Source organism: Astatotilapia calliptera, chromosome 17 (assembly GCF_964374335.1).
Source record: "Astatotilapia calliptera chromosome 17, fAstCal68.1, whole genome shotgun sequence".
NCBI classification, from domain to species: domain Eukaryota; kingdom Metazoa; phylum Chordata; class Actinopteri; order Cichliformes; family Cichlidae; genus Astatotilapia; species Astatotilapia calliptera.
In genome coordinates this window covers 3,671,374-3,697,305 of record NC_137438.1, presented here as the reverse complement: position 1 = coordinate 3,697,305, position 25,932 = coordinate 3,671,374, and the positions used below count along the sequence as shown (strand labels likewise).

The following is a 25,932-nucleotide window of genomic DNA, read 5'->3' as shown; positions in this document are numbered from 1 at the left end:
GCAGTAAAATGTATTTTTGTGTTGAAACTGTAGCTTTGACTATACCTTTTTATTTTCACACAATCGACAGTATAACTTGGAACATAAATGAAATGTGAAAATAGCAACTTTATAATTATAGCTGATTTCTGTTTTCAGGTGTCCCAGTACGCACTTCATTTATAACACGCCATAAAAAATTCCAGTTCCCCCTCCTTGCTTTGTTTCAGATGCTGGTTGTGAGCACAGTCCCGCTTACCTGCAGTTCAAATCTTCAGTTTGCATGAGGCAGCCAATCACAAGGATGCTATAAGGGAATGGGAAGGCAGATAAGACTGCATCAAGATAAATGAGGATTATTTTGAACTGAGTCATGCAAAGCCACTGTATAAGGATGAAAAAAATACAGAACAGGAAACGATAACAGGTCCTCTTTGAAGGGCATAACTCAAGTCCACTCATTTCAAGAGCGATTCTTTCTGTGATTTGACTTTTTAATTAATTACTGTTGTGTGTCTTATTGAACTGTGCTGAAGTCAATCTTTCACTTAGAATACGGCTTTGTATCAGTTTTAGCTTTCATATATAGTTTGGTATCTATTTATAAGAATCGTCGGTCCTTTATGTTTGAGGTTTATGATGTAGTCATCGAAGAGTGTTGTACTGGCGAGTGCCGCATCACTGCCATTGTCTCCAGAGCTGTAGTGTCTGATATAACGGATTTCTTTCTTTATCTTGCCTGAGTGATACAAAACAAAAACAACAACAACAACAATTTTCTGGTAGTGGTTTTTACATTCTGTGTCCAGCAGGGTGCAAGATTACAGCAAATTTTACAGCAGTGGTGATTTAAGCCCTGACAAATTTTCTGGGATACTGCAAATGATTTCCCTGTAAATGGATGCATGCGCAAATGCAGAGATATAATATTGTCTATTGTACTAAAGTCTATTGTCTCTGTCTCCTTTCCTGTAATCCTAACAGGAAGACCAGCTTCCTTTTTCCTGCACAAATCCATGAGTTTTAAGACAGACTGCACTCAGGCACACAGCTGGTGGTTCTGCATGCTCTCTGTAGTAATATATTCAACCACATGATCCAGTATAAATGGATAAGACAATAATTCTATATTTGAAATCCGAGCCACTGGTACGTGACATGACATAAAATAAAACAATAAGTCTTTTGGGGTTTTGTTATAGGAATAATCCACCATCATTATACAATCCTACTGCCACCATAATTATCCCACACAAAAGACAAATTAAACACTTTTCACAACCTCTTCCAACTTGGTTACTCGAAGGGAAACTATTATCAGCTGGCTTGTCACTGAACCCACGTTTTGTTTGTTTGTTTGTTTTAATCAGTCTACCTTCAGTGTCAACATAAATCGTTACTCTTCCGACCGCACGGGAAAGCAGCAGTGCTGAGTTCACGCCCCTGGGTGAAACCCCTCCTCTCTCTGTAAATGTGCGGAGCAGAGCGCTGTGTGGAAGTACGGCGTGTGTGTGCTGGAGGTACCACGGAGGTTTCTGGATATACCATTCAGACTCTGAGGTCGAGCTCAACCAGTTTTGGATATTGGCTGTTTTTTCTTCTTTTTAAAAAATATTTTAAGGTAATTTTTTGTTTAACCGGTTTGGGTTCGCGGTGTGAATTACTCACTGTTCCAGTGACAAGATAAGATAAAAAGATTACTTTTGAATTACAGAAATTATTGAATTAATCTTGTTGGTCTTTGGTGCAAAATGTTTGTAGACTAGTTATCGGGCAACTTTTGCGCAGACTGTTTTGTGCGTTTCACTGATAACTTAGATATACTTAAGAAACGAGGTTCAATGCCAGAAACAGCAGTGAGCTAACGTTAATACAAAACTCTTTGCTCGGTGTTCAGCTGTTCATTAGCCAGTTGTAATCAAGTATCGCACAAACTGGTCAAACTGTGCCTTAAGGGCAAAGCCAGCAGACAAATGCATCTTTGTGATTTTAACTTTAACTTTAACTGCAGCTTTTTTGTAAGGGTGACAATATTATTAATAATATAAATTCACTGTAAAAATGAAAACAAAAACGTTACAGCTCGTGGCTGACAGAATGAGAATTTAACTCCTGTCTTTTTTCAATATGTTCATATTCCAGAATAATATAAAATAAGGTCATTACCATTCACTGATATGTTATGGAGTCGCCTTATTGTTTCAGTTGTCCCAATGCAGTCTGTAGTCTATGCGAGAAATGGCAGGAAAAAACACTTAATTTCTTATTTTATAATAAGTTTCAGATTTCCTCTCTTGAAAAGGGTTCAGTGAATCTTTCTTGAGGAGCTCCATGCAGCTTCATTAGTCTTGCTTCACTGGAAGATTTCGTGTCCAGCCATGATCTCAAAGCCCAGACTCTTTCTCAGATAGACTGGAATACACTTCCACAGCCAGTACCAGCAGACTTGTTGGCCTGTGCACTTCCACACCGACTTTCTCATCAGCTGCTGAAGTATAGCATTAGTGGGCTTTGATCCCTTCTCATGCTGGGGGCCTGTGCTGCAGTCTCTAATCCAACAGGGAGGAGACCTGTGACAGAAAAGATTAATAGTCTCGAGTGTAATGAACAATCACAGCCATTTTCAAGTTTAATTTCCAAACTATGATATCATAGCAGGTTTGTTTTGTGCTGACATGTGAGGGGAAACTTAAAATGTTGCATTTGTATTTAGTGGGATTTAATCTGTAATTACAGGCAAATGGACAAACGTTAGGGAGACGCATGGTGTGACAAGACACTGTTTATTTCTCACTTCTTCTGTGCAGTTAATGTTTGCATCCTTCAGCCACAGCTCATCAGGAAACAAAAGCTCTGAGGCATGGCGCCCGCAAGCATTCCTCTGGGTATTAGTCTGCCCTTTTGTCAAGGCTGACTTTGTTTATGCAGTTGGGATAGACGTTGTGGCCTGTAGCTGTAATTTTCAGTCGAATCATTGCTATTGTGATATAAATCCTGCAGTGCTTTAATATGACAGAAAACACAGCTGTCCTTTTTTTTACTCACTCGTGTTTGGAAGTTCAGAGGAGGAACAGACGAGATGTTTAACCTTTCTCATCATCTCTGTGTCTTGTCAGAAACACCATGCCAAACTGGGGCGGAGGCAACAAGTGTGCAGCATGCCACGGGACCGTTTACCACGCGGAGGAAGTGCAGTGTGATGGCAAGAGCTTCCATAAATGCTGTTTTCTCTGCAGTAAGTACATCAAATGCATCAAAATGCAAATATAACTTTATCTGGAATAAGACTGAGCAACGTTCCTGTCATCAGCGTAGACCCCGCCGAAGCAGGACGGCGCTTGAACTCTGTTTCGCCTCCTCGGGTCACCTAAGAAAGCTTGCTCTGACATTTCGCTCACTAATCCTCACCCCAAACCAGCCTCAAAATGTCAGTGAAAATGTTCCAGTGAAGACCTCGCGAAGACATCAGGATATTTCTCCATAGAGCTGCTGTCAAGAAAAGAGCAAAACAGTGTGAGCCACAAAAGGCGGGTTTCTTCTTTTTGAGCAGCTCTATTACAAAGACAGCTTTGTCTGACCCAGGAGGTGATGAGCAAGGGCACTTTTTTGTCCAAATTCTCTGTTTTCCGACATTCACTGATTTTTAAGAAAGATAGCTTTATGCTGACAGAGAAGTCACACAGCCTCATATGACTCTGTGTACACTATCTGTGTCTTTGTCTCACCTATTTATTCACAGTCAGTGCCTGTGGCAACACATGGGGAATACTAGTGTACATGTAGTTGAAGCAAAGAGGAAGTACTGTCAAAAAACCTAAAAGTGCATCACAAACTGAGGAGGGCAAGTCAGGATTTAGGTGCCATTCAATGGGACATGCAAGTCTTGTTTTGACAGTGTTGGCTGGGAGACGTGCAGACGTGAATGGAGACATTTTTCCTGCCGGTTGTGTGAAATCTGAAACCAGATTCAGACAGTCTCGTAGCGAAGGCCATTGTGTAAAGAATTCAGCTAATCCCAGCAGCCAGCGTGGGCACAAGCGTGCAGCCTAAAGCACCCGTGGAGCCTTTGTTTTTACAGACGCTGCTTTCTCTGCTAAGACAAACCTGCCAAGATGCTGTCAATTTTTCCAACACCTTTGGTATACAGCCAGACTCAAGCTGGAATTGATTTTCTTTAACCTCTTACTTTATGTTATTTAAATACCTGCAGTTGCAATCAAAATGGTGTTAAAGTCATAAGAGAAAACACTGGAATTTGAAGAATCTGTTCTTGTTTTGTTGATTATTGTAGATGTGAACTTTAAATGCCAGAGGTCTTTGAACCTCTCATTCTTAGCAGCTGGTTCACATTCTTGAACTGGCTCTTCAGACCTTTGTGGCTATCAGATATTTTACTTTCCCCCCTTGGACACCTACTAGGAGTAACCCTTGTTTCTGTCATATCGTTCATCTGGACGTAGCGTTTTCAGTGGGAGAGATATTCTAATGTTCGTCAAGCCGCGTCTTTATTGATGTATACTGAGGTGTCAAAACTGGTCATTAAAGTTACACGGGAGGATAAAACAGAAACTACAAACAATCTTCTTTTCATTCCCACAGTTGTTGTTGACAGAAAGTGGACTGCTTTCAGCTGACACTGTAAATTACCCTTCCAGGTACATTATGTCAATTTAGCCATTCAGAACAAAGTTAGTTACGAGGGGAGCTGGAGGGCCATGTTTCGGACCCTGGGTGGAGTACTCAAAAAATGAATTTGAGCCCTGCATGGCTAATTTAGGAAATCCCAAAGAATACAGAGTTAGAAGTTAGCATAATAGGTGACCACAGACACACAACTCACCTGCACTTTGTGTGCTGCTTGTGAGAGGGACGCAGTTTTTAGAACACTGACTTTAAGGGAAGAATGACTGTAAAGGGAAAGAAACAAGGAGGAGGAACTGAGGGGCCGCACTAAAAGCCAGTAAAAGATTGAATATGGATGGATCTGTGCTACTCTAAAGGAGTCTAATAATAAATATTAGAATTTCATCTAGTACTTAAAATCTTTATAGTATTTCAGACATGTCATGTGCTACATTTAGGCAGTAAATACATGTAAATGTAACCAAGTGAAAAGAATTTAGAAGACCTTTCCTCTCACTTAACTGCTGCTGTGTGTGTGTCCACAGTGGTCTGCAGGAAGGGTTTGGACAGCACCACTCTGGCCAGTCATGACCAGGAGATCTACTGCAAATCGTGCTATGGAAAAAAATACGGTCCTAAAGGCTATGGCTATGGACAGGGAGCAGGAACACTCAACATGGATCGGGGAGAACGGCTGGGAATCAAGCCTGAAGAGTAAGCTGGACTTCAATGAATGTTTCATTCATAGAGTGCCAAATCACAGCAACAGTCACCTCAAGGTGCTTTATATTGTAAGGTAGACCCTACAATAATGCATACAGAGAAAAACCCAACAATCAAATGACCCCATGAGCAAGCACTTTGGCGACAGTCAGGGAAACACTCCCTTTACATAATGATTAAAGCGTAACTCTGACTAACTGTGATCACAATGGTTATTGCAGTTAACATGTGCACATGGTATTTCATGACATCACTACTGTATGCAGTGATGTAACTTTGCTGTATACTGGCTCTCGTCTGAGTTCTGGTGATGTTTATTGTTTCTGTGGGAGTTTAAAAAGTGTGAACTTTGTGTAAATTCCCAACAGTGTTGCCAGTAACTATGAAACTATAATATCTTAACAAAGCATCATTCATCAGTTATAATTGCACAGATGTAATGCTGCGGTGTGGTTGTCGAGGCCACTGTGTAGTGTTGCATTATTTGTAATGATCTTTATAAGCTGTGGCTGCTGACTGTCACAGTGCCATTGTCAGCACGTACTTATGGAACTGAGGTTGAAGCTGATCCCAAATACACAAACTACTTCACACAAAAACCAGAAATAGAGGTTATTATGTAGCTATGTAGGTGAGCGCTGTCCTGTAAAATGAATCTTTGCCTGATTTGAAAATATCACCAGATGCAATTTAAATGCGTACAAATGGCAATAACAAGACAATCTGTATGTTTGCATACAGATCAGCTTGCCCGAGTAGTGTCGTTCAGAGTAAAGATTTCATAACCATGAACAAGCCTCTGCGCTTCACAGTCCCGGCCCTTTTCTGCAAGAACCACAGCGCTTTGAGAGAGGAAAGAAACCTTACAGGAATACTGGCAAAACTCCACTTCTTTATCAAATCCAGCTTGGCTAAGTCAATTCCCAGATGTAGATCCACAAGATTCCTACACAGTATGGAAGGAGTAGTATAGAATTTGGATCTGGATAAAGAGACAAAAAAAGAGTATGGAAACATATTTTTGTTTTTACACTAATGCGAATATTGTCTTTAAAAATGAGAATTTCTGGAAATAGATTCTATAACCAGTGTTTACCTCCAATAATAATCATTTGATTCAACAGGTTTTGGTGCAGAGCTGGGTTGCTTTAAAACTGTGAGACTGGGACCTGTCTTTGAAGAGGATACAGGCTTCTCACTGTCGACCATTAGCTACAGTAAAATGCCATGCACTAACCTTTTTGGGTTATAATGTTAGTACAGTTTGCATGTACAGTAACTCACAACACAGTACATTGTAACAGTGGGTTTAAATCCATTCCTTTACATGAGAAACATGTTTGTCCTTTGAGGTCTGATAAGATCTGATTCATCTGCCATGAAGTCTGCAGATATGAATCTTGGAAATGGTGTCATTTTAAAAGGGACCCAGAGTACAAGATGAGGCAAGTCTGAAATTCAAAGTAAAGATCTAAGAGTGAAAAACATCATCTAACCGAACAGGATCGTTGCTTTCCATCAAGCTTCCAGCCTGCAGCCCGGGAATGGGTTGGGGATATATTCTGGACGCTCCTAAGGCAAAATTGCATCCGAGGTTTTGTTACACTGCATAATTATTACCCTGCCTCAGACGTCAGGTGATTCGATTATGAAAGAGTTATTATGCAACCAGAAGGATCTCGCTCACCCTGCTGTATCCTCCATCACAAAGACCTTCATTCAGGGGCCACTGAGGCTGGCAGTCACCCTTCGATAAGCATTGCTCCGGGCCCCATGGTGCCCTGCTCATTTTCCCACCATTGGCAGAGAACAGACAGCAGAGCAGTCAGGTTGTTTTCTGGATCTTAATGTTTTGGATCCTACTTTGTTCAATACTAGCACCACAAATAGTCTGATATGTTGATTTTAGGACTCTTTGAATTTACAGGCCAATGTCAGTCTGACTGAAATGAGAGTTGAACATGTGAACAATAAATTAACTTTTCCTCTGAAATAATTTGCCGTATATTTATTTGCCCTTTCCCACCCAAGGACCCAGACTCACAGACCCACGACCAACCCCAACCCATCCAAATTTGCTCAGAAGTTTGGCGGTTCGGAGAAATGCGCCCGGTGTGGAGACTCGGTTTACGCAGCCGAGAAGATCATGGGGGCAGGCAAGGTGAGAGTTTTACCTGAAGTGTGTTTAAAGATCACACCACAGACCTTCAGTCTCTCTGCTTTTCAGGCTTTAGTGAAACTGGCACACAGTGTCCACTTTGTAGGGCTTCACCAAAATCACACAAATGCTTCATGTCAAGGACACGTTTGTCGTTCTCAGTAGTGACGAGAACTAAAGTTTTGTGTGGTTTGATGGATCGTGACCCCCATGAGCTGGCACATCACTGAATGCTGATCGATCCAGTCTTGGACATAAAAACACAACAGCAGGGACGTGTTACTTTGCGTCATTTATAGTTGGTTGCTCAAGGTTCACAATACTGAAGTCACAAGCAATCCAGTGAATCAAAAGCTTCGGCTTCAGCTGACATTGGATATGCCTAATATGGTCGTGTCAGGCACTAAACTCTGGTTTGTGATAGGCAGCCAATCAGAGAGTGCTTACGGCAGATCTGCAACAAGGATTACTGTGGCTCATGCAAAGCTACAGTCGAAGTGTCTGAGATGACAACAAACAGAGTTGAAATCAGCATATTAGCTGCCCTTTAAACGAGAAAGATGCATCTCTGAATATGAATCCAATATGAACTTTGAATTGAGGCATCTGCTCAAGACATTGTCCAAGTCAGCTATTTAACTTTCACTAGTTCAGCCAAGTTTCAAAAATTATTACCCTTGGCACAAAATGTTATGAATTTATTATTACGTTAATGTGGACTTGCTTCAAGAACACACAACTGCACCTTTGTGCTGTTTTTGTTCTGTTTGCACTGTAGACACCTTTAAATCAGTTTGATCGATGGCAATCTGCAGTGTGATTTAATGTTATTCAGAAAACACTTTTCTAGTGTGCAGACTCCACTCAGCGCTACACAACTCTCATCAAACACAGCTTTAGCATGAACAGTCCCAGCACAAATGAGGTCCTTGAACTCCACTGGATCACAGTCTGCAAACCACAGGGGTGAGACTGGTTTGACTGGATTGAACACACATGGTCTTGCCTGTGCTGAACCACACGCTGGAGGTTTGCTGCGGTTTCTCCTAATGAGAGAACGCGAATGCTGTTTTTCTGATTGAAGCCGTTCCACAGAGTCTGGATGGGAGCTTCCGGACAGCTGGTGTTAATCGGACTAAGCCTGCTATTGTCAGTGCTCTGATTTACGTCTAGGGACGTATCGGCAGGATGTTTTCAGAAATCAATAACTCTCAGAGCAGTTGCTCATATGAAAAGCTGTCCATGGAGGACAAACGATTTGTGTGCTGGATTTCTGTTGCCTCTCAAAGTGGGAGGAGTGGATCATTTCCTGTCAGTGATCACTTGTGGCTTCATGCATGAGCTGAGTAACAGCTGGTGACGTTATCAGAGCTGTTAATGTGTTTCCTAATGGGAGGAGAGGCTCTTCTCATTGGCTAAGACATGACCTGTAATTTTCTGTGTAATGAAAACGCCCCAGGCCGTGGGAAAGCCAAGTTGCTTTAATTGGATTTAATAAAAGCACTGATGATACATGATCCAAGAAGCCTGTGCAGGTATCAGCTGTTATAGAATTGACCTGACATTGTACGAGCCTTGCAGTTTAATCTAGCTGTGGCATAAAAGCATAATAAGCTGATCAAATGAGATCAAATCTTCCTGCTTTTCGTTGCAGCCATGGCATAAGAACTGTTTCCGCTGTGCAAAATGTGGCAAGAGCCTGGAGTCGACCACCCAGACTGAGAAAGATGGAGAAATCTACTGCAAAGGTGAGACAAATCTAAATAATTTGCAATGCTTCATTCCAGCATTACAACAGAGTGCTTCAGACACAATTTAGATTTCCTGAAAAGGTTTCCAGAAACGTCTCCGCTACCATAATAACTCCACCCAGGAATTAAGAGAGATTACTTACAGCTTCTACAAAGCAATCCCAGCACCAGCGCATTTTCCCACTGGATAGATCGACACTCCATTAATCAGTTAATGAATAATATTCAATTCAATTTTAACTGAGTTCAGTTTTAATTCAGTAATTCAGTTCAGTTGCCCAGACCTTACAATGATACAGAGAAAGCCCCACCAATCAGACGACCCTCTATGAACAAGCGCTTGGCAACAGTGGGAAGGAAAAACTCCCTTTTAACAGGAAGAAACCTCTCACAGGATCAGGGAGGGGCGGGGCCATCTGCCACGACCAGTTGGGGTGAGAGAAGGAAATGTGTGGCATACCACACTTCATGGCTCGAAAGTCAGATTGAAAATGTATGTTGGAGAACACTGCTGTTCAAACCTGTTTGTGTGAGGGAACCGGTCAGATTAAAGTTTGCTTAAAAGGACCTCCTCGTAATCCAAAAGGAGGAGAACTAAAACTGTTTTTACTTTCCACACAGCTGCACCAAGGCTCCGTGTTAAGTAAATAACACAGAGTAAAGTTGAGTAAAGTCCAGGAATAACAATAAAAATATGGAGCTGGAAATGATTGTGGTAGATTTGCTTTAATGCAGAAACTGGAGTCAGGTTTGTTTGGACTCCCCATGTCCTCAAATATCTAACCAGGAAGACTGACAAGTGGTATTGGAGTGCAATGACATTTGGTACAGGGTTTCAGAGCCTCTTTGGGGTAAATGTGTGTGTTCCTTTAACTTTCTGCTGCCATCAGCATTATTGAAACAGTACAGCTTGTGACCAAATACCTGCAAAGCAGATAACATTCCATCTGTCTCTGATGTACATTTGGTTAAACGCTTTTTAGCATGCTAGTATGTTAGCATGTTCATTGGCAGCTAGGGTTGCCAACCGTCCCTTAAAAGACGGAATCGTCCCGTATTTAGAAACAAAAGTACTCGTCCCGTATTGAGCTAATAAGGGACGCACTTTGTCCCGTAATACAGTGAGAATCAAAAGTAGTCTATAAATGTTAATGCAATTAACACTTTGTTTGAAAACATCATTCCCAGCCCCTCTCCTGCTTTGTGACCAATGAGCTGACAGCACACTTATGACAATTCAGATTACCGCTCATCTCATTGGTCGAGGAAAGGTCGCTTACAGAGAAAATACCGGAAGACAACAGATGACCACAACAAGAAGCATGGCCAACAGGGGAACAAACGCCGACACTGCGGTGCAAGTCTCGGACGACAGTACACCTAAAGCTGGGCAAACACTGTGCGATTTTTTCAGTCACGTTATTCAGCTCCTGCTCAAACTGCACGATTGACTCGCAGGGGTTAGAAGTTGCAGGTCACGATGCAGGGTCTCACACTATACCGCCCGATGCTCTGATGCGACCCGAGTGCTCACACTGTGCCTCCATAAAATGAAGGTTATAACAGAAAATCTGTCGCTCCCTCGCTCTCTCTGTCTTTCACTCACACAGACACACCACCACCATCAACTTTGCTAAATTGCTAATGAAAAACATGATCAGCTGTGATTGAGCAGCATGTAGATCCAACTATTTTCACGGTTGTTGTGGTCGTGATAATTTTGTGATGCCACATCGAAAAGGCTCGGATGAGCTTTCCAAAGTTCTACAAGTTGTGCCTCCATCGCTTGTGTCCAGATCACACGCTGCACAGCCATGCTGCTCCGTCTTTTTCACCGACGTTTACGTGTTTGCGCGCGAGCAGTGTGAGCGGCTGTGGTGACACCCTCACGAGCGATTGATGATCGGGAGCTGGTCGTGAGGTGTTAATCGCTTCTCGTTACCCCACGTATACTACACGACGCACGATGAAGGCCAAAATCGGGCTGATCACCAAATCGGTCGCACGACTCAAAAATCGTCTCAAAATGGGCCAAAGATCGCACAGTGTGAGCCCAGCATCAGAGCAGCAATGTTTGTTCGCTCAGAGAAAGAAAAAAAGGAGGAATGGGAAAAGGGAAACACCTGGCTGGGAAAGTGCACGATAACACCTATACAGCGCACTGCACTGTGTGCCGGCGCACTTTTTCCATAGGCATGCTTCTAGTGGTGGCACATGAAGAACATGAGGGGCGTGAAAGCTCGGGGAACCCTTAACCAATTTCTTGTCCGCCAGGCCACGGCAGAAGCAGATATGGTATGTAAACACTGGGGTTAATATGGGCATGTGCAGTGAATATCAGCACTATGTGGCCAGAAGTGTAATAATATAATTTATTTTGTGTAATAAACAAATGCAAGGATAGATGATTACAACAAATAGATGACTAATACATAAAAGTAATACATAGATGAATAATGATGATGAGTTATGATGCGTAATCATGGGAACATGCGGGTTTACAAACAGGAGCAGCTGATTAGCATTAGAAAAGCTGAAATAATACCTCAACTGGAGCCAATTGTACTAAATGCACTAAATGTGCACTGTTACAAGAATATTTTTCGTTCTATTGCTTTCTATTAATTTATATAATTTTAAGTTAAGTAGGACAGAGTTCTTTTAAAGAAAGATTTACTTATATTCTCAAAAGTTAAGCATGACAGGCTTCTGTTTAAGAAAGAGACCTCTTTTACTGTGTTAATGTTGTCATTGTGAGCTAAAAATAAATGGCTAAATGATCATTTGTTTCCCATATGGTCATATCACAAAGAATATGCATCTGCTTAAATCAAATTCAAGTCAAATGGTTAAAAAATAATTCTACACACAAAAAAAAGAGCTACCACACTGGGAAGGGTGAAGACAACTGGGTCGCCCGGCCCTGGCCACGAGGTGTCCCTTATTTATTTTTCAGGGAGTTGGCAACCCTATTGGCAGCATGCTAATGCCATTGCATTTACATACATCAGTCTCAGGACTGAGCCAGGGGAACATTTAAAGCTGCTCACTTTTAAGATTGTGCTGTGTGTCCTGTTAGTCTTGTGACTTGCACAAGGGATGATGCCTTCGCATAAAAGAGACAGAACGGTTGACTTGTTACTCACAAACACAAAGTCAGCTAATTAGATCAGTAACGGCATTATGCAAATTATTCTCTGCTCCTGTGCCAGTGAATGTGACCATATCAGCAAAAAGTCAAATGGGATGGACTTTCTGAAGTGAAACATGCTGTAGCTGGTGTTGTGTCGCATGTTTTCTGTGGGTTTGGCTCTGTCATATTAACAGAGCCTCACCAATTTGACCTCCACAACAAGCTCTCTCCTCTCAGCACAATGGGATGCTTTGCTTGAACAGAAGAGTGATACACGCTGGCAGAAACAGTCGTAAACACAACTGTCAGCAGATCTTGTTTGCTGTACGTCACAAGGAAACCGTGCACTGATGGGCAGGAATGTTGCAACTCGGCTCTAAAGACAAACACCCTCAGCTCTGCTGCCGCTATCAATCAATCTGACAGCTCGCTGTCCTCTAACAGACATGTCCGCTCTCTGTTTCAGCAACATCTGGATGTTGTTACGGTGCCCCGCCTGAGTGTTTCAAAGACAGATGTGGACAGCAGATCCGATGTTTGTAGACAGAGCTCAAGGAAACGCTGCAGTTTATTGAATGAAATCTAGGAATGCTACACAGAGAATGGAAATTCTGCAGGTCTTTGTTTTACCACAATCCAAAGAGCGGGGGTATTGAACCTTAACACGTGCATGTTAAATAAACAGCTAAAGCTGGGAAAGCAGGCGCTGCTGCTACTGAAAGGACTGGAAACACGTACACACAGGAGGTTTCTGTTGCAGTGATTAGATCTGCTCAGTCACTGGGTCATAGAGGTCAAAACTGTAAGTGCAAGCGACAGGAAAACAAACTGCTTTCACAGCAGACATCTTGACACAGTTGTGTTAATGGTTAAATCCACCTACGGAGGTCCTGTTGGTTCATGATATTGGTTGGTTAATGGACCAAACGAATGGTGAAGAAAGGCGATTTTAAGTGAGTTTGAACGTTGCATTGTTGTTGGTGCCAGACAGGCTGGTCTGAGCATTTCAGAAACTGCTGATCTGCTTGGATTTTCCCCACACAGCCATCTCTAGAGTTCATCAGAGAAGGGTCCAAAAAGAAGAGAATAGCCCGACTGCTTTAAGCTGATAGGAAGGCAACAGCAACTCAAATAACAACTCATTACAGCCAAGGTATGCAGAAGCATCATGTACCACTCCTGTCAGCTGACAACAGGAGTCTGAGGCTACAGTTTCGTCGTGATGCGTGCTCAATCATCCAGGTAAGTAAATCTCCAACAGTTGATTCTGTTCATCTGGACGTAGCGTTTTCAGTGGGAGACACGTTTCATGAGAATTTGCATAATCATGATGAAGGAACTGACCTCCCAGCTGTTTGTTCCTTCAGTGGGCTGGTTTCAGTCATTATGCAAATGTACTGTTTATAAGATTGGAAACCTGCAGTCAGCTGAGATGAGTGACGAAACGTTTCTCCCACAAAACGCTACGTCCTGATGAACAGACACAACTTTTGGAGATGAGGCTACAGTTGTCATGAGCTCACCAAAATTGAGCAACGGAAGCGTGGAAAAACATTCCCTGGTCTGATAATCTTGATTTCTGCACAGTAGGCTCTGCGCTTGGCATAAGCACCATGAAAACATGGATCCAGCCTGCTTTTTATCCCCGCTTCATGCTGGTCATAGTGGGGTAATAGTTTGGATTTTCTTGGCACATTAGTATCAAATGAGCTTTGTTCACCGCGACCCTGCCTATATGAATACAGTGGATGGCTGCTTCCAGCAGGATGACACACCATCTCCAAATAGTTTCTTGAATATGAATAATTTCATTGCATGTAACAGCCTTGACAGTCACTAGATCTCAACCCAGTAGAGCACCTCTGAGATGTAGTGCAATGGGAGATTCACAACCTGGATGTGCAACCAAGCAAACTGTGATGCTGTGAAACAATATGGATCAACGTTCGGAGGAAAGTTTCCAGCACTTTGTTGAACCTGTGCCACCAAGAATCAAGTTGTGCTAACATGACACAGTGTTGTTAGCTTGTGTTGTGTGTCATTTCAGGTTTACACAACAATAAATAATTTACTGGTAGCAGTGATTTAAGAAGCTTTCAAATAGAATGACAATTAGAAGTAGAGAGGTTTGTTGATGTTTCTTCTTTCCCTCCACAGCATGTTATGCCAAGAACTTTGGCCCCAAAGGGTTCGGTTATGGCCAAGGAGCCGGTGCTCTGGTTCACGCTCAGTGATGGCTCGGTGGGACCACAGTCACTCTGCCCAACATGAACACATTTCATCCTCTATGCTTTGATGCTTAAAAGGTGCTGTTGATACAAATAAAATAAAAAACATGAACAAACCAACGGGTCACATTTGACTGTATTTTATTATTAAAGCCATTAAAACTGAACCATGCCCATATGTTTACATCTGAAGCGGAGTAACAGTGATGTCTGGAGGTGGGCAGAGAGGCACTGGATATGATTATGTGCTTTCTTTTTTTCTGCTTTTACTATCCCACATGGTGAAGGTGAGAGAGGCGGGGGAGGGGGGAGACAGAAGAGACTTTTTAGGCTGCTGGAAGAACTAGTGAGGACTGAGATGGCTTTGAATTCATGTCCTGTGTGAGCCTGAAGTGGTGAACCGCCCTAAAGAAAAACAAAAAACAAAACTAGCCTGCATATATCTATGTTCACTTAAAAGGCATTATTAGAACACAAGAGGCTAGTTACTGATATGAAATGTACAGCTGGGTCAGGGCCTTCTGACCATTAAAGCACACAAAACAAAGCTGCTGTGTGTCATGTTCTTAGGGCAGCAGTGACATCAGTGGTTAGTAAAGATGGAGGCTTGAAACATGTAATGATGACATAACCGTCCCCTTCTGATGATGCAAACACTAGGCTCAAAAGTTTCGGAGGCCTTTTATATAATATAACCTCCCTCTATCCTTAAAACTATTGCATGATCACATTTCAGCTTTTAAAAAACAGAACCAAAATAAAACAAAAATGGCATCTGCCTTAGTTCTCTAGTGTCTTTGCTTTACAATTTGTACATCCAGTGGTAATAACAAACCCAGCGGTATATAAGGTAGAAATAAAACAAACAAAAAATGGAACATTCAAATATATTACACGCTTGCACAGGGAGGGTCCCACTGGAAAGCTGGCGACCTGAAGGACAACTTTCACTAAATACACTGGATTTGAGAGAAAGAAACCTAAAAAAGGACAAATGAACAAAATGCAGAAAAGTACTTGCAAATACTTAACATTCACTATATACAGATACAGGGCTCGCTTGGCTGTCACCATGAAGAAGACGACGACGACGACAGGGGCGGCGACAGCCCGGCTGTCCCAAGCATCATACATGCAGTGGAGCTTCGTAAGAGTTAAAACGCCTATAGACAGCAGTGACGGACATCACTAAAAGCTACAGTCATACACTTGGAGTATAGTCACTCGAGTTTCTCCTTTTTCGGCTTGTTTGGAAGAAATCCCCCAAACGCGAGAAAAGAAAAAAAAGGTCCAGGAGCACTGTTGGGCTAACACTGATGAAAAGAAAAAGCAGAGGGAGATGATGTTTATGTACAGATGCACATTCTTGACATCTCAGGTCATCCTCCTGCTGCTGTGGAGAAGGCTGCGTGTGCGGGGGTCCGGACAGAAAGCGATGTGAGGCGGCCCGTCCTTTTCCTTCTGTGTAAACAATGGAAGCGTCGGCGTGAAGCTCTGCTTCTGTTCAGTAATGGCCAAAATTTAAAAAAAATTCAAACTTGAAAAAAAAAAATATCAGTGCAATAATGTAGGCAGACAAATGACACGACAAACAAATAAGACTGTACAGCTTCTGAAGAAAAACACGGAATGAAACCCTTGTAAACTCATCTGTCCTCCCGCTGCCTTCTCTTAAACTCTGCAGGTAATAAATACACTTGCTGTAGCTGCCTACAGGGGTTTGCAGGCAAGCTTCTCTGCCCTCCATCTTCTACAGCTACACGTACGCACGCCTTTTTTAACTCATAAAACCTACTCAGCTAAGTTGATCTGAAATGTAAAGATGATGTTGCTAGAACATAGTTACTTTCTCTATAAATAGCTTGAAAATAAATATACCTCACATAGTATCACATTGTCTGTAGGATCGTTTCTGTCACGTTTCTAGAGCGGTCGCCGCTGAAGGAGTCGTTCTCCGTGCGCTCCCAATCCTGCGTTCTTACTGCACAGCAACTACTCTGGGGTTAAACCCCTCCTATTCGCACTAAGCCTGTGTCTCGAGAGGAAAGCAGCTTTAACTCGAGCAGGTGAGAAGTGGGACTTCTGCAGCGGCTCCCTCTAACCAAACTCTCTCCTATGACAAGTTCAGCACTGGTTGGCAAATCATCAGCTGCGCTGGAAACTCATCACGGTGCAGAATAAAAACAAAAAACAAGACCTTAAAAGACATTCCCTTATTTCTATCATACTTTAAAACGATTTCTTGCTTTTTTTCATATACACGTATATATTTAAAAAAAACCAACTTTCTTTTATCTTTCACCACAGTTAATGTGACAGGAACGGCAGAGCGCCCGGACCAATCAGAAACAGACATGTACGGGGCACACGGACAGGGACACCATAAATAAGATATCGAGTGGGGGACGGGGAAAGAACAGCGTCGCCTCTTCGTGGCTCTACTTTTTCTGCAGTGTCGAGTCTCCGGATAGAAGAGCTTTTAAGTTTTGTAATTCCTCTCTCCTCGGCATTTGTGCCTGGCAGCAACGCACCGTCCAAAGAGCTCAGGAGAAGAGAGGAAGAGAGTTGGTCAGCGGCAAAGGTAGAGTAATAGTAGTAGTAATAGTAGTAAAGGTGGTGGTGGTGAAGGCCAGGGGGAGGGGGTGGGTGTGGTGTTGCCCCGTAACAGCATGCTAGTCCTGGCTGATTCTTTTTGTTGTTGTTTGATCGGTGAGGGAGAGATGGTCCAAAAAGCAGGTGCTCACAAGAACGCCATCACTCAGATATGCTCGCCAGAGGAGGGGTGGAGAGGGAGAGTGAGGGTCGTCCATTTAGCCATCCACGCTCTGCTCACACTCCCCTTCCCTCTTCATCCTCTTACTCCTCCTCCTCTACACCAGCTGGTAGCCCGAGCCAGACGTCTGGTCGTATTCTATTGTGTACTGTGTGGTCCAGTCCACCGTGACGGGCCGGATCAGGCCGCAGCAGCGGATTTCAAAGAAATCTATGAGGTTTCTGATGCAGCCGTGACTACAGAGAGACATGAGAGGGGAATTAATGCTGCAAGCTTAAGCATTCTATACATACACATATAGCAGCCTGTTATCTGCCCTCTATTTATTCATTAATTTATTCAAACGTCTTTGCACTCTGCACCATTGCACGTATAAAAATGCTATACTGCTGTGTTAAGTACACTGAGACAAAAACAGAGCTTAATTCTTTCTCTGTGTACAAATACAGGCCAAAGAAATCTATACATCAGAAATTCAACCCTCCGAATTTAATACAATGATACATCTGAGTGAAATTACCTGCACTATCTAGTACTAATATCTAGTGTTCGACTATATGCCAGTACTGTTTAGAAATGTTTTTCCCCCTAAACTTAATCAGTTCAGTAAAGGTCCTGAATCTATTTAGCCTTATTTCAAATTGATGCATTTTCCTGTTATGGTACCAACTAACAACCAAAAATCTTTCACTTTTCACTTTCACGGGGCGATCGTGGCTCAAGAGTTGGGAGTTCGCCTTGTAATCGGAAGGTTGCCGGTTCGAGCCCCGGCTCGGACAGTCTTGGTCGTTGTGTCCTTGGGCAAGACACTTCACCCGTTGCCTACTGGTGGTGGTCAGAGGGCCCGGTGGCGCCAGTGTCCGGCAGCCTCGCCTCTGTCAGTGCGCCCCAGGGTGGCTGTGGCTACAATGTAGCTGCCATCACCAGTGTGTGAATGTGTGTGTGAATGGGTGGATGACTGGATATGTAAAGTGCTATATAAATACAGGCCATTTACCATTTACTTTTTGAGGAAATTCAAAGCCGAGAAACTGACCTGAACAGCTGCTAATATTCCATTTTAGAAAGAAATCACTAAATAGAAAAAACCTGCTTCTGTTTTCTTGTTTTTCACTTTTTGACTTAAAAAATTTTGTGTTTCTCACCCTCAATAGTTTCTTTGGAAATAATATTTAAAATGATGCTTACACTGAAGTGAGTTTAAAAAAGACAACACCGCTGGGAGAAGTTGGTGTCGTTAAACTTTTAAGAATGTAAGAAAACCACAAACTCCCTTTTCCCCTCACTGTGCAGAAGCATCCTCTGCTCCAAAGCTGGATGAGACAATGGTTTAACCTCAGCTGCAGCTTCAGTGAGCTGGTGAGAATGAAGGTCGCTTACTTAAAGGGGCTCTCGATGGAGGTGGCTGTAACTTTAAAGTGCTTGTATCTCCGAGCGTTCATCCTCTCGTTGGTGGTGATTCCGAGAGCGGCGATCTACAAGATGTCAGAGCAAAGAGGTGAGCCGCAATGTAGCACGTAACTCGCTACTGAGAGTCAAAGCGATTACAGCTGTTCTCACTTATATCACAACAACACCTCTCTGCTTTTTCCGATGTAAACTTGGCGTAAACTCGTACCTGATAGAGCTGACACATGATGAGCACGGCCACCCACATGAAGTGGAAGACACTGTTGAGGAACATCCAGAACATCCAAGGGGAGCAGGAGGCGATCTGTGTCAGATAGAGCCAGAAACCATCCTTGGCGTAACTGGTGGCGCAGTGGATCCTCCAGTCTGATTGGGGGAGGAGCGAGGGAGAATCAAAGGCGTTAGCAGAGAAACAGGAGCGGCGTGAGAAATGAGCAACATTTTTAAAAGCGGTATGTTCTGCTTACAGGAGATACAGCCGTACATCATCCAGCAGATCATGCAGAGCAGGAAGAAGAGGTAACCCATGAAGTAGCGGTGATTCCCACTTCCTGTACACAAGAAGCAAGTGTCCTAATGTCACAGCGATACACGTCCAGTTCTCAGTTTAATTGTTTGAACAGAACTGAAGGTTAGACAACAGAGAAATGCAGAAGTAATTCCCATCATTCATTAATGCAGTGCTTCAAGTTAAGAACATGATTACTTGATTTGAGCTTCTCCCTTAAAACTCTGCCCTGTCACTCGAATAATCGCTGCTCATGCACACGTGGCTCTGTTCTTCCCCAAACCTGCACCTTTACTTTCACCCGCACTTCCTGTGCTCCAGGTTAAGGTCTCTTTCTTCTCCGAGCATCAAGTTCCTGGTTGGACTCGTGCTGTGCTGGACAATAAAGAGCATTCTGATCCACTTGACTCTCTCTGAAATGAAGATGGACTGTATCTCTGTAGATAACAGTCTTGACATCAACTCTAACCCAGACTTTTGCCAAATACTGGACTCTGACTCTCTACAGAGATCAAGGAAACTTTGGCATGTGCTACACAAAAAATATCAGCTGTTCATCCTTTTCTCTTGAAGTTCAGCTACATTTTTACTGAAGGTTTTGCACACATATCTGCAGGTTTTAACAAGTTAAATGTTGTTAAAATACTTCTTAACAACTTTAAAATGTGGATGGATGGACCAGCAGAGACACGGTGCATCATCTGATTGCTTTTATACATTTTCAACCTACATGTATACCATCCTGAGTGTCTGTGCATGAAATGTCCATGAGAATCACATATTTGAGTAGGACAGGCTTTAAAATAACCTTAAATAACTATTCCAGTGTTCAGAGAGATGGGGCCAAAAGCAGAGCTTGACATTACTGGTTACATTTGTTTAATCAAAATATTGAATTCTTTCACTTCAGGATTTAAGGACCCAGTTTTATTGTGCAGGAAAACATTCATTAACTTGGGGGTATGCAGGCATGTTGTATGATTTGTTACGCTACAGTTGCGCAGCAGCTTCTGGGTAAAAATACAATATTTTAATATTAGTAATATTCAGTTCAGTGTATATAATTGTATTGACTGGGTTTATGAGCTCTGTGGTGCCAGCAGGCTGAGAGGACTGTCAGGAGGAGGGACCTGCTGTTTGTTCAGACTGTTTCCTCACTTTCAAAGCTTCATTCTGACCGCATGCTTTCAAAGTGTTACAAGCCCTCTGCCACACCTTCCTTCCCCTATTATCTACACACTGCTTTCACACCACAATCCTCAGCACACATACTTCCCATTAGCACTTCATTTTAAGGCTGGTTTGCTTTGTGCTCCTCTTCATTTCCTGCACCCTGTCATTAAACCATTCGTCATTGTTGCCTCGACTCTTTGTTTTTACAGGTTCTTTACTTTCTATGACAAATTATTACCTGCTTGTTTATTTGTCTTAGTGGCTGTGCATTAACTCTAACCTTAAGGCGATCTACACTACGGCCCTGCTAGTGTTCCCCGACGTGGCAGTAAAAACCTATATACACTAATTTGCCTCTCTGTTGTGCGGCAGCAGAGTAAATTGAAAGCAGAGCCTTCAGTCAGAACAGCTTCGCTGTAGCTTTTATAAAACACAATGAAAAAAGACAGCTGTGAATGTGGGGAGGAAAAACATGAGCTCTTTGGAAGTGCGTGTGCTGTTGTGATCCTCGTAAATCTGCAGTGCTGGTTCTTAACGTACCCACACAGTTCCCCACCCAGGGACAGTGGTGGTCAAACTTGGCAATGCAGCGGTTGCACACGGCGCAGTGTTTGGACCGAATGGGCTTCCGTATCTGCGGGGAAAAACAAATGATACGTCTTTAGCGTTATCTGTTTTGCTGGAAGTTACAGATGCTTGGGGGCAAAAACAAACAAACAAAAGAGTTTTACCAAACAGGTGCTGCAGAATATGCTCAGATCCAGGCTGCCTGTCTCTGCAAGCTCCACAATTGTCTGGGGAGGTTAAAAAAAAAAAGAGAAAGAGAGAGAGAATGAAAACCCTAGAAATTCATCTTTGGCATTGCAACACAAGACCAAGCTGAGGCTGAAAGCTCACACTGGAAGCTTGGCTGACTCACAGTGAATTGGGACAAAGGCTTGTATGAATTGAAGATCTCAATTCAATTTCAATGCCTTTCTTTTTACGGCCCAGTTCCTGCGTTAGCTAATGTTGTTCCTCTTGTGTTTTATCAGCTTGCTTTAACAACAAATCTCAAAGTAAATAAATCCAAAATTCGACATCAAAGGACAGCAAGAGTTGGACGGGGATCCTCCACAGGGAACAGAGGGCTCCGTAGCCTTTGTTCTGAGGTGACTGCCCAGCCGCTGCACTGTGCTAACAATGCAGGGTAAATTTAGCTCTCATCAATCACAGGATGGGGATGTGGGGCCCGATAACAAGAAGAGCCTCTGTTGTCTCCTATTAGTGTGTGATAATGAGAGGAAGAGAGACATTAGCCCTCATGCCAGCATACACCAACACGTCAAAACAAGAACAGCCTCTCTGTGAAATACACCCCCGAAAAATTAACAGGTTTTACCTTTTTCTTCTGCTCCTCGGATGCTTTGATGATTCCTGGATCAGACTTCCAGGATTTACCAAAGTTGTAGAACAGAGCCAGGGTGTTAATGAGGAAGGGCACGTGGACGGTGGCAAAGGGGAGATGTGCATGAGGTCAAGGAAGAAGACAGGATTCCATTTGTTACTTTAACGGTGAGCTCCTCGGTTTAAACCAGTGTAACAGCCCCGGTGGCCGATGCAAGGCGATAAGAAACAGCATCGTGCTTCAGCCACGTCTAGACACATTTATCTTGTTGGAGATGTAACACTTTATCAGCAAACTGTTTGAAACCCATTCTAAGCTGGGAATGTTTCACATTCCTGAGTTATAAGAGAAGCAGCGTGGAATTTACTTTCCCTGGAAACTACTGCATTATTGTGCAAGAGAATAGAAACACCCGGCCCAATCTGTTGCTTCAGGAAGTGTTACTACACTGACGGCAGCTTGAGTTAGACTTTCTCTCGTCATAGCAGCTTGACTACGAGGTGAACTGTGACGCAGGGAGCAGCTCTGTCTCATCTCCACCCACCCAAGCTAAAGAGGGAGCGTCAGCCTGTCAAAGCAGCTCGTAGCAGCTTCTGATTTAAACAGTTAATGTATTTCACAGAGAATCAGAGTTATTACATAACTGAGTTAACACATCCATCTAAGAGCATGTAAGGCCAGTTCATCATAACAGAGATGCTCTATTCCTCGGCGAATACGCAAATCAGCAGCCTGTTTCACGGTCCTGTGTTTACCCGTAGACAGTGTGCGCTGTGCCAGCTTTTGGCTGCAGTCTAAGTCAGCTTTGCAGGTGTGCATGACTCAGCTGAATCCCAGAGAAAACAGCAGAGTCACACTGTGAAGTCCAAACTGCCAAATACTCACCTCTGTGTCTGAGAAAAACCTGGAGTGACATGCAGATGTGAAAAAGTACCAGAAAATTCAGACCAACACTAAAGCATGAAGCAGAAAGTGATTCAACAAACTACAGCCACGTGATTTTCAGTCTATAGATATAAACACTCTTTCATAGCAGCTGGTTTAATTGGTGTAACTGGCCTCACACTAGTGACTGTGATGCCCATCAACAGCACATTAACTGTGCTCAACATCACGGTGATCCTTCTAAAAGGTGGCAAATGTGTTGCATTTATGTGCTGAGATCATATTCGGGAAATTGAAACATCTGAACTGATTCTAACTCAAGTGTACTATAATCCAAACGTACAGGGATCCTAGATTTGGTATTTAGCTGATTTCCACAATAAAGTATCAGTCTGTTAAGGCATCCAGAAAGAAGAGATTCTATAACCAATAACATAGTTTTGCTAACTATTTGTTCAACATCTTAGTTTACAGTAACTGCTGACTAGAAAGAAAGCTTCTTTTGGCTGTTCCTTTATTCACAGGGGGTCACCACAGAGGGTGGACCACCGTGTTTGATTTGGCAGATGCCCTTCCTGCCATAACCTCCAAGAGATCTGTCACCACCCGGGACCAAACACAGGATCGTTTGGTTGTTGGGTTAAGGTGTATACTACTATATGATGGCGCCACTAATATCTGGTAAAATTAGTTAACTTCATGACCACAGCTGCACTGAGGCTGATGGGAACACTTGGAGTTGTGCAGGTATGTAGCCATCTACCAAGATCTGAACCTGAAAATGAGCAGAGAGGAGCCTGAACGCCTGAAGGATATTTAATATGTATCAAGGATTTCATGTGAGCCTCACACTGATGCCCGGAAAAGTCAAAGCATCAGCAAAGTCGCCAGGATACATCACAGAACTATTGCACTTTCAAAAGTGCCTACATTCTTTCTAGAGGCCAGCAGGGGGCGACTCTTCTGGCTGTAAAAACATACTTAAGTGCAGAGAATGACCTTATGACCTTAATAAAGATTTTCCTAAATAGTTTATGGTCCAAATCATTTTCTGTTTACACTAAAGCAATAAAGTAGCGGTGAATTTTCAGCTGACATGCTGTGGGTGAAAATTCACCGCTGTGCGAGCATTGCTCGGTTTCTCAGTCAGAACTACCCCCTGGCTTGGTCAGAATCCCCTATTTCAAAATCTCAAACTTGACTGAAAAACAATAATTTAATTTGCAATTGATCCAAAAGTTGGTACATGAAATATGGACCGAACAGAGAACAGGCAGTTCTAGCCACAAGCTAGGCCTTTTAACCAGAAGAGAGAGCTTGGCCTTTTTACTGGCCTTCAAAAAAAGCACATGTTTATTGTAACCATCTAAGCTGTATCATCTTCTGACTCAAATAGTGGCTACAGTTGCACAACCTGATCCTTTTTTTAAAAAATTAAGTGTTGGACACAGAGGATGCACACAAACATTTCATGCTTAACTCTGGAATCTTCTGTCAAAAAAAGCTGCATGTAAAAAAGAGACGTGACAGGTTACACCAAACCTCCTAACTGACAACACTGAAGCGGCAATAAGGGTTCAGGATAACAGAGATCAGCAGCAAATCACTATTGTAAGCAGCTATGAAGAAGCACTATGACCACTGTGGTTTTTGTTGGTGAGAAAAACCCTCCAGCACCTTCATGACTGCACTGACTAAGTGATAGAGGCCTATACATCCCTTAGACCGCATTGATCTTCATAAGTGTCTCTGTAAAGACCAGGGTGCTGATACTGCGCCCGCTCAGATGACCCGCTAAGTTAAACACTCTCTGAACCACATAATTGGTCTACTAACTCAATGACTAGTGGAGATGCTGAAGAGGGGCCGGTGATCAATGCCAATCCTCAGACAAATGGGTCTCAATGCTTCCTTGGGGAGTGATGGTCAGCATGTCCCCACAGCAGCCATTTTTCTTTAGAAGGCCTCGGCGGTGGAAAGGCAGCTGACACAGAGTCATACATGTCACTAATGACAGCATGCAGAGGATGTATAATTAAGCAAGTGCAGGATAAATGGTGCATAGTCATACTGATTATAAACAAAAATCTGCATGAAGTCTCTATACTCTCCTTCCATTTCAATGCCATATTTGAACCACGTTCAGACATTCACCTGCTTGAAACCCACTTAGGAGAAACGTCTTCCCTTCTTTTCCTTCTTAGTACTGAGGGAAATATGATCCAAGTCTGGAAAAGACTTAAACGTGCTCTTACAGAGCTCCACCCACGTCACTTGATCCCATTTCAACAGCAGGCCTGAGAACAATAATGGACTCACAACGGCAGAAAGTGGGTCAGAACTCTTAGTTTAAACCTGGGAGGAAGAAGAAAGGTGTGCAACGTGTCTGTCAAACTCTTTCTGTCCAATTCTGGTCATTAATATTTTGACTGCCTGCTTATTACAAGTCTGTGTGAATCTGTGGATTTCCCCACAGCATCAGGTGGGTGGGGGTGGTGGGACGTCAAAGTTCAAAACAAGTCCATCTGAGCTGCAGGCATGCATGAAGCTGGGGAGTCGTCCAACCTCCAGTGCAGGGCCTCAGTGCGCAATTTGTTTAACCGGGCCCTGCAGGGTCAGAGAGGGTAAGCCAATGCCTCCCCTGACAGCACAGTCTGGAGAATACAAAGAGGACATTCGAGTATGCCTTAAACAAAGTGCTAGATAGAGCTGGAACAACTTTCTGACAAGCATATGGGTGAGGGACGAGATGAGTCACCCATCGATGTTAAACTCATTTTTTGGAAAATCTGAATTGATCTCCGTCCACCACAGTTGCATAAATAACAGGAATAAGAGCTGGGTGAAGCAAGACATGCAGTCAGTGGAGTGAAGACATGATGGAAATATGACATTTTCACATTGATATACTGTATATCAGCTGCTATTTTCTGCCTCTAGCAACACAAAAATGTCACACTAAATGGACTTTATGGTTGATCTGGTTTATTTTGAAGCCTGCTTTCATTAAACTTTCTTCCTCAAATATGGAGATGAATGTCTACTTGTACCCCTTTTTGTGCATTAAAAAGACTGAACACAATGAAATTGTTAGAAAGTCCAGGAAAGAGTGGCTAAAACTGTGGCTGTTAGTCTCTTATAGCAGCAAGCGCTTATGGCAAGCTTTAGAGAAAACATTCGAGAGATGCTTTGAGTAGCTTT

General features: G+C 42.9%; 2 protein-coding genes across 2 annotated transcripts in view; one reads left to right on the top strand and one right to left on the bottom strand.

Moving 5' to 3' along the window:
- The first annotated feature begins 1,337 nt into the window (after positions 1-1,337).
- csrp2 (cysteine and glycine-rich protein 2) lies at positions 1,338-14,711 on the top strand. The gene is made up of 6 exons (XM_026147778.2): positions 1,338-1,600; positions 3,096-3,214; positions 5,148-5,316; positions 7,357-7,486; positions 9,138-9,231; positions 14,525-14,711. The coding sequence occupies exons 2-6, from the start codon at positions 3,103-3,105 to the stop codon at positions 14,599-14,601; spliced, it is 582 nt and encodes a 193-aa protein (XP_026003563.1). The 5' UTR covers positions 1,338-1,600; positions 3,096-3,102; the 3' UTR covers positions 14,602-14,711.
- Positions 14,712-17,203: 2,492 nt separating this feature from the next.
- The window catches only part of zdhhc17 (zDHHC palmitoyltransferase 17), a 31,657-nt gene continuing 22,928 nt past the window's right edge, over positions 17,204-25,932 (bottom strand). The window contains exons 11-17 of the mRNA XM_026147762.2: positions 21,841-21,965; positions 21,191-21,253; positions 21,000-21,093; positions 19,246-19,329; positions 18,987-19,144; positions 18,749-18,843; positions 17,204-17,604 (exon numbers count right to left, since the gene is read on the bottom strand). Coding sequence (XP_026003547.1) covers positions 17,466-17,604; positions 18,749-18,843; positions 18,987-19,144; positions 19,246-19,329; positions 21,000-21,093; positions 21,191-21,253; positions 21,841-21,965 — 758 coding nt within the window. The 3' untranslated portion in view covers positions 17,204-17,465. The remainder of the gene's footprint in view (positions 17,605-18,748; positions 18,844-18,986; positions 19,145-19,245; positions 19,330-20,999; positions 21,094-21,190; positions 21,254-21,840; positions 21,966-25,932) is intronic.